This window comes from Helianthus annuus, chromosome 9 (genome assembly GCF_002127325.2).
Source record: "Helianthus annuus cultivar XRQ/B chromosome 9, HanXRQr2.0-SUNRISE, whole genome shotgun sequence".
In the NCBI taxonomy this organism is placed as follows: Eukaryota; Viridiplantae; Streptophyta; class Magnoliopsida; order Asterales; family Asteraceae; genus Helianthus; species Helianthus annuus.
In genome coordinates this window covers 65178545-65197100 of record NC_035441.2, presented here as the reverse complement: position 1 = coordinate 65197100, position 18556 = coordinate 65178545, and the positions used below count along the sequence as shown (strand labels likewise).

Below are 18556 nucleotides of genomic sequence, written 5' to 3'. Positions count from 1 at the left end.
TCCTTGGATAGTCAACCTTGGATTTGCACGCCTTGCAAATGAAGTAACCGCCCTCTCTTGTTAGTCCCTTACGACACTGGCTCCCTGAACACGCGAAAAGATACCAGTTGTTCTTGGTTATAATAGACGTAATCTCTACAACGTTCCGGAAAAGGATGGCCTACAACGAACAAAACACAAGTAGGCACATAGGCAGGTTATGTCGGGGAGGGTAATCCCTATTTCCACACATTTGGTAGATTAGGCAGTTCTGTTTAGCAGTGGATCAATAAAAGATCAAGAACCCTAGATGTTTCTTGTGGTTTTTTTTTTTTTTGTGATTAAAAGTTGAAGAAATGAGATTGGTATGAGCCCAACGGTGGTGGTTCACAGTGGTGGTGTGGTGGCGCCGGCGGTAGCGGTGGTGGTGAATCTTGAAATTTAAAGCATATGCTAGTTATGTTCTTGTTTGTTTTATACAGAATAATGGTTATCTGCACATACTCTGGCCATCTTCTAATGTTTTAATTTAAGGATGGCGAAGATGGAATATGCTAGTTATGTTCTTGTTTGTTTTATAAAGAATAATGGTTGTCTGCACATACTCTGGCCATCTTCTAATGTTTTAATTTAAGGATGGCGAAGATGGAATGATGCATTCATTAACTTATACTAACTTTAAAAAATAATAAAAGTTTTAAAAAAACAAAAGAGGATATGAGAGTTTATTAAATTATATTCTATAAAATCTAGTATGCACGAATGGTTTTAATGGAGAGTGTGTGTAGCAGTTCAGTACTTATTCCCCCAACCAACCCAAGCGAGGACCACCAGGTTGCCGTTACCATCACGACAACGCACCCTTTGTCAAATATATAGTTTTGAACCTATGAAAAAGGTCTTGTTTGATTTAATTTGTAACTATCAACCAATCATTAGGATGATTTAAAGCTCATAAAGTTGGTTAATCATTTCTTTTAGTTTCTTGTTAGCTGCTAAAGCCAGTTTTTTTTAGAAAAGGGTTTGAGTATTGCGTTGGTTAAAGTACTGGTTTACTGGTTGAATCGGTATAAGGGGAGAGACGAATGCAAACAGTCAGTTGGGATAAATACCTTCTTTTTGGATTTTTCAGCACGAACTCTGTCCACAAGCTCTTCTAGGGTACCAACACATACCACTTCCTCGGTGACTGGATCGCTAGTATCTCCAACAGCAACACAGCTGGGAAGCATAGTTTCATATTCAGCCAGAGCAATAAACGTATAAAAAACAGATAATTAAAGTGTGTGTGCCAAAGGCTGTAATAGTACCTGATAGACGACTTAAAAGTTTGCAGTGCGGGAACCTCGGAGGAATCAATGAGCATAGTTGACGATGAACTGGACAAACCAAGGACACCTGCATTGTCTTAAGTTAGGTAAAGATTTCTGAAGTAGCACGCATAATAATTTACGCGTCGGAAAACAATCGTACCCAGGTAAAACTTTGCACTCATGGAAGTCAGGATTAGAGAATAGACAGCCGGGTTTTCGTCCTTCTTCTTAATCATAACATCACCCAGATCACCCCACAGCGTCACTCTAACTCGGCGATTGCTCTGAGAATTTTAAAAAGGTTAAAAATTTAAAGACTTAGGTTAGGGAAAAAGAAAGACCAAACAGGCAATAAGGATGAGGTACCTACTGTTCGTTGGTTAGATTGAACTCAACCGCGTGAGCACCCGATGCTTTCACAGACTGCGACCCCACCTCAGTAACATATCCGATAACATCTGCAGTGCAACGAAAATTAGTCTGAATTATAAACGTGTCCAATAGCCTAACTGAGCCAAATTCAACTGAGTACACTAATTTATTCGGTTTAGTTAGCTGATCGAACCAGTTATTGTCTGGTTTATTCGTTTTCATTCAGTTTGGTTATCCGAATATGCAAGGTTTGTGGAACCCGGATTCTGAATTTATATTCGAATATGGCTAGGGGTTGAATTAAAAACCGGATTCACCGTTCGTTCGGTTATTTCTCGTACGGACATGTTTTTGGTTTTTGGGTTTTCTGTTTCAACGACTTGTGTGCATGTGAATTTTTACCTGGAAGAATAACGTTTAAATGTTCCAACTCCTAAGAGAATTTCTAATGCGTTCGAAGGTTGAAGGAGAAAGAACGTATCACGATAGAGTAGCTGCTATTCTACACCAGATAGTCATTAGTCTTTGTAGATTCTTAAAGCAAAATGATTCTTACGTTTAAATGTTCCAACTAGTTTGGCCCATTACTTGACCCGTTTACTGTGCACATGTTTTACATTTAGTTAGTAGTCTTTGTAGATTTTAAGAGTAAAATGATTTTCTACCCAGGTGGGCCCTTTGGGATGGTCTGAAGGATAATGCAGAGGTAGAAACGGGTGGTTCCCACCGGCTTATGTGGAGAGACGTCAAAGGCTTCCTAACACCAATGGAACACCCGACTTTTACTAATTTGCGATCTTATCCACTCTATGTGGATTCCCTTTTATTTCTCTCAGCCGGTCATAGCATTCTCCAAACTAAATAAAAGATCAGTTCCATACTATGTGGTGTTACTACTGGTTTTCGAACCTGATTTCCGCCGCAGAACCGTTACACCAGCATGAGGAGAGTAAACATACCTACAAAATACTTGCCCTCTGTTGGTTCGAGGTCCTCAAACGCCGTAAGTAAGAACGGGTAGCGCGTAAATGAACCACTGGCATCGTCAACCTTCTTAACTACCGTGGAGCCATTTAATCCGATAACAAAGGGGCTGTCTTTCAGAATCCGGTATTGATCGGTGCGTTGGACTATAAAACCCTTGAGTAAATATATCCCACCCTCTTTGATCTTGTCAAAGAAGTAATGTGCAATGTTATTCCGGGCGGTACAATGCATCACACCTCCTTGTGCAAACCAAACAGCAGACTTTCAATAACGATGAAACTCGTAAAAGGGAAAGGGTATGGGGGTTAAAAGGGTGATAGTTACCTTTATATCACTGACGACATAGTCGGTGCTCATAAAGCGTCCATTGACACTTGTGACGTCCCACTTTCTGCAAACCATAACCGTGATGGGACCGGTACTCCCTTCACGGAGGTCAGCAAGGACCAATTGGTTGCCAACACCAATTCCTGATGTATTCACACTAAGAGAGCTAGACATGATAGTAGAGTAACAACTCTGAATATGGGCCCACAACAATAGGGAGGGTGGAGGTCATATAATAGAAATTAAGACCATTCACCTTCCTAGGAAGAAATTGGTGAATAATCAATGCAATTAAACCCGACCGTAAATTGCCCCATTGAATGATCATGCAATTGTGGTATGTAAAAAGCCTCATTAATCAATATCCCTAATTAAAACCCTAAAATCTATACATAATCTATTATGAAATAATATGATATAATGAGACAATTTTAATAATATGAAGAATCATTGATCAACATCGAATTACTACAAAAAAACAAATATAAATAACAGGTAACGATAACGTACTGTTAATGTTGGAGAAATTTTTTTTGCTCATGTTATAACCCAACAACCAAGATTCTTGAAATTATATAACACCCACAAAGATTCTTGAAATTGCCAAATGGGCCAAATGGGTCAAGTGGGTATGGGCCAAAGTTTCGAAAACAACTTGATTTAACTAAAAAAGACAACAAAACAGTAAATTCTAATGAAAAGCAGAGAATATGGATATGTGTTGTTGAAATACAGACCATGAACCTGTTTTGTAGTGTATCTAGAATGCTCATTGATTTATCCACTTTCAAGAACATCAGCTGTAAAATCCATAAAAAATTTGATTTTGTGATAGGGTTTTGGTTATGGATCAGATGGTGTTTGAAATGTGTAAGATTATGGGAGGCTTGTGACAGATGAGGTTTATAATGAGTTAGATGTATATGAAGTTTACCTGTTGCTTAAGATCATAAGGATCAGCACCCTTCTCCTTCATGTCAGCCATTTTGGCTGCTTCCCTCTCAACCTCTTTCTCAACAGAGTGTAGCTCCTTGACGATACGCTTGCATGCTGCTGTCTTGATTTTCAGATTTCTAATAGTTGCCTACCAGATTAAAACTGTAACTACAAAAACATTCACATTACAAAGTCCACTTCAAATCTGACAACTGTAAGCCTATTCCTTTGCAGATTTAATTAAAACGTGACATATACATATCGATAGGTACGTTCAATACATAACCGTATTATAAGTAGAACCAACAATGGCGTATACCTGCAACACGAAGAAGATATACATATACTTCACCATCAGATACATCTCATGAAGAAGATGAATCAATAATCCCCAAACTCCAAACCCTACTTACCCAAAAATAATCAAAAAAAAAATAATCAAAACAAAATAACAAAAAAATAATAACAACGCTATTTGTCTTTAAAGACAACCATATTCTCAAATGTTTTGGGCTGGGATGGCCCGAAGCACTTTCTATCATGAATCAATAATGTATTTTTTAAAATTTTTGTGTCGCGTCAAATAGTATGCTTTTTTCAAAAATAATATTATTTTGACATAAAACGATTAAAATGTTGTATGCACTAAAAGTTTATATTATGTTGGAACTCATATTCTCAAATGACTAATTTCAAGATGCTAACTGAATCTTACTTCTCGTTTGAAGGTTCGTTACGAAGAACTTCAGGTGCCATCCATTGAGGCTGTAAAAGACATAACCATAATCAATAATTTTTTTGCCAGTTTTGACACTTCACCAAGAAAATAGCGAAAGAAAATGTTCTTACCGTCCCTCCCCGGATCTAGCAGATAAAAAGGTTGCATGCTTCACTTTTAAAAGACCGAAATCACCAACCTGATGAATATCATGGTAGATTTAAATCATAAGCTAAAAAAAAAAACTTTGAGAAGGGTAAAAATGGAAATGATCACCTGAAGATTCTTGAACAACCAAAGAACCAACAATGGCGTACGCTTGCAACACCAAGAAGATATACATATACTTCACCATCAGATTCATCTCATGAATAAGATGAATCAATAATCCCCAAACTTCAAGCCCAGCTCACCCAAAAATAATCAAAACAAAATAATAAAAATAATAATAACAACACTATTTGCCTTTAAAGACAACCATATTCTCAAATGTTTCGGGTTGGGAAAACCCGAAGGACTTTCTGCCATGAACCAATAATTTATTTCTTAACAATTTTTTTGGTGTGTGAAATAGTCTACTTTTTCAAAAATAATATTATTTTGAAATAAAACCATTAAAATGTTGTATGCAGTAAAAGTTTATATTATCTTGGAACTCATATTCTCAGTTGACTAATTTCAAGATGCTAACTGAATCTTACAGCTCGTTTGAAGGTTCGTTACGAAGAACTTCATGTGCTATCCATTGAGGCTGCAAAAGACATAACCACAATCAATAATTTTTTTCCCAGTTTTGACACTTCACCATGAAAATAGCGAAAGAGAATGTTCTTACCGTCCCTCCCCCGGATCTAGCAGATAAAAAGGTTGAATGCTTCAATTTTGAAAGGCCGAAATCCCCAACCTGATCAATATCATACTATATTAGGTTGCTTCATTATTAAAAATAACAATAATTAACAAATATCAGATCATTTAAACGGTGTTACTCAGTGAAACACTACCTTCAACCTATTAATTATACATAAATAAGAGCCATAGCATTTTACAAAATAAATAAAAGATCAATTCCATACAATGTGTTGTTACTACTGGTTTTCGAACCTGATTTCCGCCTCAAAACCGACTAATAATTAGAAACCAAAACACCAAGGATAAATAAAGAAATTAGCAACCTGGTTTACGGATGTTGAAGACAAAAACACCTAATCGACTAACAGATGAACAATAAACAAAAAATCACAACGAATTAATTCATAATATCAAAACTTAAATCATCAAATCAAACCAAATATAAAACACTCAAATTAACCCAACTAATTTCATCACTACATATTCAAAAAACCAAAACAAAAATTTGAACTGAACATGTAAGATCAAACGAAATCAGAAAGTACCATTTTTAAACGAATCGCACCATCGTCAGTGGTTTAGGGTTTAGTGTCGTCACATTCAAGCGTGCATCACTGACGTCCAGTACCGCCTTCGCACACATCAGCGACTTCATTGCCTTCGGAGATTGATGCATATCGCGGTAGTGATTGAGGCAAAGGGGGATTAGGGTTTCAAAAAGTTGAACTGTGAGAAAGAACCCCTTAAAATTCATCAAGGAGGGGTTTGTTTGTGGAAGATGGATTCTACATTTTCAGAGGTTGAGAGAACCCTAATTAAAAGGAATAACGTGGATGGAGGCGGATGATGGAGACGGATTATGATTTTGTAATATATTATTTTAATCAATTTTATTTTAAGAATTGAATTTAAAACATCATAAATTTGACTTTAAAATAGAACATGTAACTAAATTTTAGATTATATATAGATATAGATAGATAAAATATTAATTAATATATAAATTAATAATTATTAATTTATCGGTTAATTAATAACTCTTTTAATTAATAAATTTTGATAATTCTAAGTGTATTATTTTATAGAGTTTGTACGTCAAAAGTGTTAAATGATATATTGTGAGATGTAATAGACAACAACTTAAACTAGTATAGAGATTAAAGAAATAAAAAAAGTCTAACAAGGGTTGTAGGAAAACAAATATTTACGCGAGGGACAACACCAAAGCCAACAGAAACAGAAAATGGCTATTCCATTATCCTCTGTTAGCCACACGACTTCCATACTCTGTCACCGGAGCGTCGTCCACACGCGCCGTCCCCTCTCCTCGTTATTCTTTCAGTTGCCACACAATAATAATCCGGTCTACATCCTTACACACTCATCAATCACATATTCCTCGAATCTCTCACCGGTTGCAGCGATACCGTTCGATCTCTCACCGCCTCCGATTGACCATGACCTTTATGTAATTTTCCGACTTTTTAGTTTCTGTGTTTGTGTTGATTGAAGTGTTAGATGTAGGGATAATAATTACAAGAAGTTAGCTTTTATAGTTTAGGTTATTCAATTGGTAATTGACCTGCTGCATTCATCAAATTACTTCAAGTGCCGAGCTAATGATTTTATCATATATATGCTGCTGCACTTCATGTTGATGTATGAAGCAAAATTTCTAACCGAACTTACGCTCTACGGCATTTGGTTTTAAATTTAGCTTAGTTTCGGTATCATCAGTACTATGCGGCCGGTTCCAGTCCTAAACTATATTACATGTTGCAACAAAGGACTTGCTGCTTTGATTTTTGTTCCGGAAAGGTCATATGAGGCAAGAAACACACAGTTGCCCTCACATCATCATCATACTCAGTAAATCCTATCAATAGCAAAGCTAAGGTAGGGTCTTGAGGAGGGTAAGATGTAGACAGCCTTACCTCTACCCCGTAGGAATAGAGAGGCTGCTTCGAGTGAGACCCCCGGCTCGATAGTAGTTTTGCATCAAGCATTGGACAAAAGGCACATAACACTCAACAATCGGGACAAAGGCCGATTAGTGCATGTACCCTTTTGTCTTTCGGCTATCAACGCCACCACATGATGCATGATTAACCATCCCTCTCTTTTAACGCTATTTTCACGAAATTAGTAAAATAACGTTAAAATTAGTGCAATTTCACTTTTGCCCCCCGAGCGTCCACACATGTATACATTATATGTGCATACCGCAAGCGGGGCTACAGTTGACCTCACATGATCAGACTACACTATTATGTGAGAGTAATTGGGATAATATTTCTACATTGCATTTATCTACTAGAAACAAATTATAAGCCTCATCCTTATGTTTAAGTAAATACATTTTAGGGGGTGTTTGGCCTAGCTTTTATTTTTTGGCTTATGCTTATATTTTTAAGTAGCTTATAGCTTATTTTCTATCATTTGATAAGCCTTGTTTAAGTGTTTGGATTAGCTTATAGCTTTTTTTGTATCATTTACCCTTACACAAAGAAGCTTTTTCAAAATAAGCTAAAAAACCATCTTCAAGTAAGCTTCTTAAAATTAGCTTATATAAGCTAATAAGCATAAGCTTAAAAAGCTAAACCAAACACCAAATTAAGCTTATTTTGTAAAAAAAGCTAAAAAAGCTATAAGCTTTGTTAAAAAAGCTAGGCCGTGTACTTACTAAAAAATCACTAATAAAAGTTGCATAGCGCCTGTGATCATTGTTAATCTCAGATCTCCTACGCTAACAAGAATTAGGCTAAATAATTATCCTTTTCTATCTACCATTTACACTTGAATTAAAATTGATATAATGCATGATATCCACTTCCACTTGTCGGTTAAAACAAAAATGTTATTTGGTTCGCCTGTTAATGTGTGTGTGTATCTTGTTTCTGTAAGGATGACATGGCTGTTGCCGGGGCAAAGGTATCCGAAGATTGGGTTATTGAAACTTTCAACAACGATGAGGAGGCACTAGATGCGGTTGACAGTGGCACTGTGGTGGGTACTAAAAGGTGCTTTATGCTTTTCATTTTTTATTTGTTTGTGCCTATTTGAACACATAGTGTTTTGTGTTGTTTTCCATTCACTTTATATAACAACATAAGTTAGTGTTGTAACTTATATATTTGGATCAGAGATCGTCATATGTGTTCTCATTTAATAAAACATATCGCTTGCTGATTTCTTATTTCACAATTTCAAGTTCAATAAAAGTATAGCCATAGGACACGCTGTATTGTACAATATGAAGACAATGCTATAACTCACTAGCTTTGAAACCAAACCACTCTTGTAACTATATTAAAAGTTCTCCATTTCTTGTTTGTACTTCACGTTTTCTCTTTATTGTTATGTTCCAACAGAGTGTTGTGCTGCAAATGATTTAGTTGAGTATGGTTTCAAATAACTTTTTTTAAGAGTATTGTTTATTTTGTTATTTTGTTTCTATAATTGCAGGTTGTTGATCTTTCCCATTATGGTAGGATAAGAGGTAAACCATCCGATTTCCAGTTCTTCAAATCGAAGCGTGACATTATCTTATTCACATAAACACGCATTTCCTTGAGAGATGCACTTTACCTAGATAAATCTAATACATGCGTAAAGCATACTGTTAAGCAAAGCATACTACTGATCTGTATTGATGTATTACAAGTGTGTTCTTGTTATATGCTACCTTCCATTCTCATCCACAACCTTGGTTTTAAATTGCGTGATGCGCTCCGATGCGTTTAGTCCAAAAATCTGATGCGTGATGCGTGATGCGCGATGCGAGCGCATCACGTATGTGATGTGTTCTTTATAAAAAAATAGTTAAAAAATTATTTATAGATAAAAACTTATAAAAACATACTTAAAGTAAAACAACTGACGTAATTAGAAGATAAGAGTTGTGTTTTTTGGTTCAAATCAAGCATACTAAGATGTTAATTATGGAAAAAGCCGAACACAGTTCATAAAATCTGGAAAAAAAGCATAAGAAACAATGTTGCGTGCATCAAATCGCATTTATGCGATGATCGCATTATGCGAAATGCACGCAATATTCTCGCATCAGCTGTTGCGATGCGCTTTCATTAGTGCATCGGGCGCATCACGCATTATGCGCGCATTTTAAAACCAAGTACACAACAACACTAATGTATATTGTATTAACTATTAATTTGGTTACTTTTCTCCCTTTTGCTTATTTTCTATTGATTAAAGTCAGTGGAGAAGATCGTATTAAATTTCTTCACAACCAAAGTACTGCAAACTTCGAAGCACTTTCTGAAGGAGGGGTAAGTCTTTGAAGTACTACTCATTTCAAATCAAACGTTCTTTTAAGTTTTAACACATTTAACCAACCTGCCACATATATTTCGGTTTTGATTGTCATAGAAGACTGATATTTTAAAACTGAATCTTGTAGGGATGTGACACCGTTTTCGTAACTCCAACTGCTCGAACAATTGATCTTGCACAAGCATGGATCATGGTAATCTTCTTCCTGAAAACGTTTTTTCGACCCGCTTTAAAAGATCTCAATATTAGCCGAGATTGATATGATTTCCATATTATTGTGATTATATTGTATTTATGTACAGAATATAGTTTCCATGTTTAGTGCTAGGGTTAGTTCCTATTTAAAGGGACTCTTTGTATTCAGTTGATTCATTCAGAAAATAATACAATCAGCACTTTTATGGTATCAGAGCCACGGCTCTATGTCAGCTCCGGTTAAGGCCACGTGTACACCTCTTGATAGACCGGGTGGTATCAGAGCTTCGGCTCTTCTACCTTCGATCCTTCCTGTCTTTTCAGTAAGAGCTTCGGCTCTTCTCTTTCGTTTTTTTTCCGATCCAAACCCACCCCTGCACTTCTACATGGCCGGCGAAGATAAAACTGACACTCAGCCAACCCCGTCTGATAAACTCACAAAACCCCTGCACCCCGCGTACTCTGTTACCAATGTCCAATCCAAGATACGTACCCTTGATGGTACTAAGGTCACGTATACCTCTTGGGTTAAACTCTTTAACCTTCATGCCGTCGCCTATCAAGTCATTGATCACATTGACAACACCGATCCACCAGAAGACACAGCACCCGAGTATCAATCCTGGAAGGAACTAGACGCCTTGGTCCTTCAATGGATACTCAGCACGGTTTCTGATAACCTGCTGCCCCGGGTCATGGATAATACCACTACTGCTCGTCAGGCTTGGTTGAAATTGGAGAAAATCTTCCTCAGTAATAAGAAGGCAAGGGCTGGGGCGCTTGAAACAAAATTCTGTAACCTAACTTTGGCCGCCTGTTCGTCCTTGGACGACTATTGTGAGCGCCTCAAAGACCTTGCCAATCAGTTGGAGGATGTGGACCACCCGGTTACTGAAGAAAGGTTGGTGTTACAACTTGTTCGAGGGCTGCCCGCAGAGTATGACACAACCGCATCACTTATCAATGCCAATAATGCCGACTGGGATCTTGCTAGAAGTATGTTGGAGGACGAAGTTATTAGACAAGAAGCACGCCAGAAGAATACTCAATCTGTTCTTGTTGCCACCAACCAACAACAACCCTCCCACAACCAATACCCATCGAACTCTACCACCGGATCTCAATCCTATAACTCCTCACAACAGCAGCCCTATTACAATCGGTCCCGTGGCCGAGGACGTGGCCGAGGGCGTGGAACTCGTGGACGCGGCTCCGGCCGTGGTCAATCCTCTTCGTCACCTAATTGGGCACCTCCCAACTTCTCCTACCCACAATGGGCTTGGTGGAACACTCCACCTTGCCCATACCCGACTCAACCCACCCTACAATCCCCCGCCCCATACTCGATGCCCACTAATCAGCCCCCATCGGCCCATTACACATCAGCCCAACACCCACATATGACCCCGCCTTCCTTCGGGCCGGCCCAAAACCCAACAGCCCCATACCCACCTGGCTTCGCTCCTCAGGCCCACGTTGCTACCAACCAGCCCACCGGTTTTAACCCCCTGTGCCCATCTGATCTAAATGCAGCCTTCTCCTCAATGCAGCTCAACTATGACCCGAACCAGATCATGGACACTGGAGCTACGGGGCACTCCACTGATGAACCAGGTATGATCAAAATCCCTAACTCTTTTCCTGTTTGCAGTAAAATATTGGTCGGTAATGGCGCGTTTTTGCCCGTTCAAGGGTCTGGAACAGGCTATTTAACCTTACCCAACCGCACCTACATCCTACCCAATATCCTTTACTGCCCTCAAATTATTAAAAAGCTTATCTCTGTTAGACGGTTTATTCGTGATAACAGTGTTTCCATTGAATTTGACCCCTTTGGTTTTTCTTTGAAGGACCTTCGAACTGGGCGTCTTCTTTCCCGCCACAATAGCACAGGGGACCTCTATCCAGTCACACCACCGGAACTTCCCTCACAGGCCGCTTTTATCGCTTCTACATCCCTTCCATGGCATGATCGTTTGGGCCACCCCGGCGCTCAAGTCTTGGATGTCCTTAGTCGTCATTCTCAGTTTAAATTTTCTTGTAATAAAAACAAATCGTCTAGTATTTGTCATTCTTGTCAGCTTTCTAATAGCAAACGTTTACCTTTTTATGCATCAAACTCTTTTACCTTTTCACCTTTTGATATAATTCATTGTGATCTTTGGACTTCTCCTGTGTTAAGTAAGTCCGGATATAAATATTATATGGTTTTGATTGATAATTTTTCACACTTTATCTGGGTGTACCCTTTAAAATATAAATCCGAAACATTCTCTACATTTGTCAAATTTCACCGCCTAATTGCCACACAATTTAACAGAAACATTAAAACCTTTCAATGCGACCTTGGCGGTGAATTTGACAACAACGCTTTTAAAACCTTTGCCCAACAACACGGTCTGGTTTTTCGTTTTTCCTGTCCTCAGACGTCTTCCCAAAACGGCCGTGCCGAGCGTATGATTCGTCGCCTAAACGACATCATCCGCGCTCTACTTATTCACGCCCATCTCCCACCTAGTTTCTGGGTTGAAGCCCTACACACCGCTGCCTATCTCCACAACATTCTTCCCACCAAACGCCTTAACTTTTACACACCCACATATACCCTCTATCTTCGCCACCCTACATATGACCACCTTAGGGTGTTCGGATGCGCCTGCTATCCGAACACGTCCGCCACCCAGCCACACAAACTTCACCAGCGGTCCATCCGGTGCATCTTCCTCGGTTACCCACCAGACTTTCGTGGGTACCGGTGCTTTGACCCCACCACCGGGAAGGTTTCTATCTCCCGGCACGTTACCTTCGATGAAACCACGTTCCCATATACCATTCCTACATCCACCTCTTCCTACGGTTTCCTCGATGACTCTCCTCCTATCGGATTTAATTTTTCTCGTCCTTTGACCCAACTCCACTCACCAACACCCCCAACCCATGTGCTACGGCCCACCTCCACCTCCCCTTTTCCCTTCACTTATTCCCGCCGCCCTCGTCCAGCCCAACAACCCCCTGTTTCTCAGCCTGCCCCTACGGCCCAGACCCATTCTCACACCCCCCCAAACTCACTACAGCCTCCGGTTCCACCGTCATCCCCTGCCCCACAGCCACCAAATCCGCCAGCTGTCCCACAACCGCCTGTCCATCCACCACCCTCTCACCCGATGGCAACCAGATCAAAAACCGGTAGCCTAAAGCCACCCTTAAACCTTACCACCACTCACCTATCACCTGTCCCTAAAACCTATCACCAGGCCTTCACCGACCCGAACTGGCTGCGCGCCATGCAGGTTGAATATACTGCTTTACAGGAAAATGAGACATGGGATTTGGTCCCTCGACCAGCTGATAGACCTGTTATCAGATGTATGTGGCTCTTTCGCCACAAATTTAAATCAGATGGATCGCTTGAAAGGTATAAGGCGAGATTGGTTGTTAATGGGAAATCACAAACCGTGGGCATTGACTGTGCGGACACTTTTAGTCCGGTTGTAAAACCTGCCACGATGCGCACCGTGTTATCTCTTGTCGTTTCTAAATCATGGCCCATCCATCAGTTGGATGTCAAGAACGCGTTTTTACATGGCCACCTTAATGAAACGGTCTTTATGCATCAGCCGCCAGGGTTTGTTGATAAACGCTTTCCGGGTTTCGTGTGTAGATTGAAGAAATCTTTATACGGCCTTAAACAGGCCCCACGTGCTTGGTACACAAGGTTTGCAAACTATATCTTATCCCACGGGTTTAAGAGCAGTGCGTGTGACAATTCCCTTTTCATATACAGTAGCGGCCAGGAAATTGCATATCTTTTGTTATATGTCGATGATATTGTCCTCACAGCTTCCTCTGACAAGTTGCTGCACGACATCATTCAGACACTCTCACAAGAGTTTGCTATGTCTGATCTGGGTACATTGCATCATTTCTTGGGTATTCGAGTCACACGCCAAGCCAATGGCCTATTTTTGGACCAGACACAGTATGCCAAAGACATCATTGCTCGGGCTAGCATGACATCTTGTAAGCCCTGTGCCACTCCAGTTGATCTCTCGTCTAAATTAAGTGCCACGGATGGTCCTCTGTTTCATGATCCAACTCTTTACCGCAGCCTTGCGGGAGCTCTTCAGTACCTCACTTTTACCCGTCCAGACCTATCTTATGCGGTACAACAGATTTGTTTATTTATGCACGAGCCTCACGATCCTCATTATGCTTTCATGAAGCGCATACTTCGGTACATTCAGGGGACTTTGGACTATGGCATCCGCATGACACGATCCAATACACAATCATTGGTTGCCTACTCCGATGCTGACTGGGGCGGGTGCCCGGATTCTCGTCGATCCACGAGTGGTTATTGTGTGTTTCTGGGAAATAATTTACTGTCTTGGTCCTCTAAGCGCCAGCCCACTGTTTCGCGTTCCAGTGCAGAGGCTGAATACCGAGGTGTTGTCTCTGCGGTGTATCTGTCTGACAATCCTGTCCAACATCAGCGTACAAAGCATATAGAAATCGATATCCATTTTGTTCGCGAGAAGGTCCGCCTAGGACATGTCCGGGTTTCTCATGTCCCTGCTCCGTTTCAGTATGCAGATATATTTACTAAAGGACTATCTCGGCAGCTTTTTCAATCGTTTCGATCCAGTTTGACCGTTTGCCCACGGATCGTTCAAACTGCGGGGGAGTATTAGCCGAGATTGATATGATTTCCATATTATTGTGATTATATTGTATTTATGTACAGAATATAGTTTCCATGTTTAGTGCTAGGGTTAGTTCCTATTTAAAGGGACTCTTTGTATTCAATTGATTCATTCAGAAAATAATACAATCAGCACTTTTACTCAAGTCTTACAAATGTTTCTCATCTGCAGAAAACAGCAGTTACACTTGTTGTGTCACCAGCAACAAGTAAAAGCATCAGTGAAATGCTCAATAAGTATGTTTACAGTTTACGCTCCTTTCGAATTTATTTATCTGGATTTCATTTCATATTTAGCCAGTAAATTACATAATTCATTTCGTAATATACTAACCTATTTTACGATGTTTAAACCAAACATACCTCAATCTATTTTGTGGTCAGTGTAGGTACATATTTTTTGGTGACAACGTAGAAATTCAAGATATCAGTGACAAGACATGCTTGTTTGCACTTGCTGGACCAAAAAGTAACCAAGTATGCTTTCCGTTGACTTCAAACTGAAGTATCCTGTTCAAATATATGTAATTGAGTAAAATGCCATTTTCATCCATGAGATTTAGCCAGTTTTGCGACTTTCGTCTAAAGGTTTGTTTTTCCGCATCTGGGTCCAAAAGGTTTGAAATCTTGCCATTTTCATCCGGCTCGTTAACTCCATCCATATTTCTCAGTTATGTAAGGGGTATTTCCGTCTTTTTTGTTACCTTAAAGAGCATATCGGTCTTTTTCAGGGGTGGTCGGTCTTTTTACATACAGTGAAAAAGACCAAATTTCCCTTTAAGTTGGCAAAAAGGACGGAAATACCTCTGACTTAACGGAGAAAAATGGATGGAGTTAATGAGCCGGATGAAAATGGCAAGATTTCAAGCCTTTTGGATCCAGATGTGGAAAAACAAACCTTTGGACAAAAGTCACAAAAGTGGACAAACCTCAGGGACGAAAATGACATTTTACTCTATGTAATTGCTTAATGTTTATCTTCTCAATGGTGAAATCATTATAAAAATGCAATCTTTGACATTTTAACAGGTAATGATGGACCTGAATCTTGGTGACCTTATTGGACAACCTTATGGCTCACATAAGCATTACAATGTAAGTCATTTCTCTTTTCATTTTATGTGTGCGTAATTGGGGGGGGGGGGGGGGGGTGTTGTCTAAATAATCAGTCTTTATTTGTGAGTGAATTTTTTAAAGGCTTATATGCAGGTTGGTGGTAATCCGGTTACAGTGGCGGTCGGAAGTGTGATATCCGAAGAAGGTTTCTCACTGTTAATGTCACCGTCAGCTGCAGGATTGATTTGGAAAACGATTTTGAGTCACGGTGCAACGCCGATGGGTTCTAATGCATTGGAAATATATAGAATTCGCCAAGGTTTGCTTCTTATTTACTCGCTTAGTGCGAGCGGTATCTTAATTAGAGAAAAACATATCGAGTTACTTACATTAGTTTACAAAATAATTACGTAAATTTTGTCTGAAATAAAGAACCATTTCAAATTATGGAAACTCACATGTATTAGCTTTCATGACTAAGATTTGTGAGGATGTTTCATGCATTGTAGTTTTAAATGTTTTATACTTTTATCATCATGATATTTTTCTTTCAAAAGGTTGATCGCGATACGGTCTTATATAATACTAGTGAGTTACCACCCACGCTCCGCAGCGGTTTTGAAACGTAGATAAAAATAAGCAAATTGAGAGAGTTAAAAGTCGTTTGATGTTTTAGTTAAGGGGCTAAACATGTCATTACTAAATTTGAGGGGCAAAACATGTCATTATTAAAGTTGAGGGGCTAAAGTTGTCTTAGTTAAGGGACTAAACATGTCATTACCAAAGTTGAGGGGATAAATATGTCAGAGGCTAAAGTTGGTTAATGCCAAAGTTGAGGGGCCACAGTTGGTTGATGTGACAAAATAGCATATTTATTTATAGTATACATAATTCAATCATTTTTATTTTCAAGTTATTTATGATCCACAGGACGTCCCGCACCAGGTAGTGAGCTTACAGACGAGTTTAACGTTCTCGAGGCTGGTCTTTGGAATTCAATTTCCTTAAACAAAGGTGTTTCTATCATCTCCTTTTTTCCCTACTAACGTATGTTTTCACCAATTAAATTTACGTAAAATATTCCTAGGTTGTTACAAAGGACAAGAAACCGTTGCCAGATTAATCACATACGATGGCATTAAGCAGAAGTTGTGGGGCATTCAACTTTTATCCCCGGTGGAACCCGGTAGTTCAATTACAGTTGAAGGAAAAAAGGTATTATGACTCGAACCTGTTTTGACTTTTGACCAATCACGCAACTTGTTTGCCACTCGTATGCATGATAATGCTAAGTTAGATATATGTGTATTTTAGTAATTCTAAATAGGGGTGTTCATTGAATCGAATAACGAATTTTCGAATTACTCGAATCGAATTTTTCTTTCGAATATTTTTTTTTTTTTGCTTGAATTCGAATTCGATTAAAACCTGGTCAATTTGATTCGAATTCGATTAATAATTCGAATTTGGATTGAATACGGATACATTCATTTTGATTCAAATTCATTTAAAATATGTAAATTCGTTATGGTTTATTTGGGCTTAGTAATGGGCTAATTCAAAACTTAGATTAAATTTATAGATTATCTATACTATAGCCCATATTAAAGTTTTATGTGTGTATTATATATAAATTTGATAAATAAATAGGTATAATTTGAATTCGAATTTCGAATCCAATCAAATTTAAAATAATAAATTCGCTTTCGAATCGAATTTTGAACACCTCTTAATAGTTCCTGATAGAAGGTAGACCTACCTACCCTTGTAAAGTGATTTTACCATAAAAAAACATAAGCTATTGCAACATTTTTGCAGGTAGGAAAGTTGACGAGTTACACGGCTGGAAAAGGGGGAAATGAGCATTTTGGTTTAGGTTATATCAAGAAGAATGCCGCTTCAAAAGGGGATACAGTTATCGTTGGAGACAATGTATCTGGGATAGTGGTGGATGTTCCTTATCTTGCACGACAGCAGCCCTCCTCGGTTTCGAGTTCAAAACCATAGTTTCTTCCATTAGTAAACTCCCAATATTGTTTTGGTGTTCACTTATGGTTTTGAGGACAGGCTCATAGTACAAGGTGTCGGTTTTTGTTGTGTTTCTTTTATTTATAGGTTTTTATTATTCTTAGGTGTTCTATTATCGAACAATATTTAGTAAATTTACTGTTGTACAAATCAGCTCCTTTTGGTGGAGCTTTTAGTTGTCGCAAATGATTATTTCTGGTCTACTATAACTTGAAATGTGATGTAAGGTATCGATAAATACCACGAGTTTATGCATGCGGCTAAAGGGTCTATGGTTTTACCAGTCAAATTTTCTATTAACAGAAACATCTATTGTCTTTTTAAGTTTGACTTTGACCTCTCAAATTGTCCTTGGTAGAAAAAAACTGCACCGCGATCACCTGACAATGAGAGCTTTAAATTTAAACATCCTCAGGTGGCGGGTTCAGAAGTCATAGTTTCGGGGCAAAAAATGGCCTGGGTAAAAAGCGAGTCGGCATTTGTTTACCTTAGTTGAAGCTACAATACTAAGGGGCTGTTTGTTTACCTCTTAAGGAGGCTCTTAATGGTTCAGACCTCTTACTGGTCAGCACTTAATGGTTCAGACTGTTTGTTTCGAGCAAATGTCTTAATGGTTCATACATTTGCCTCTGAATGATTAAGTATTATACAGAAAGTATTATACAGAGTCTTCTGAATGGTTAAGAGCTCTAATCTGAATTGGTCAGGCATTTGCCTTTGAAGGGTTAAGCATTATACTAGCTCTTAATGGTTCAGACATCTTATTGGTTCAACACTTAATGGTTTAGCCTCTTACTA

At 38.9% G+C, this 18556-nt stretch overlaps 1 protein-coding gene across 1 annotated transcript; it reads left to right on the top strand.

Annotated features, from left to right (window-relative positions):
* The first annotated feature begins 6679 nt into the window (after positions 1–6679).
* Positions 6680–18038, top strand: LOC110877870 (putative transferase At1g60990, chloroplastic). The gene is made up of 12 exons (XM_022126093.2): positions 6680–6952; positions 8389–8490; positions 8950–8983; positions 9700–9773; positions 9905–9970; positions 14847–14911; positions 15064–15151; positions 15704–15769; positions 15884–16049; positions 16661–16744; positions 16818–16945; positions 17549–18038. Exons 1-12 carry the CDS (start codon positions 6728–6730, stop codon positions 17735–17737), a joined length of 1287 nt encoding a protein of 428 aa, XP_021981785.1. The 5' UTR covers positions 6680–6727; the 3' UTR covers positions 17738–18038.
* Positions 18039–18556: the final 518 nt, after the last annotated feature.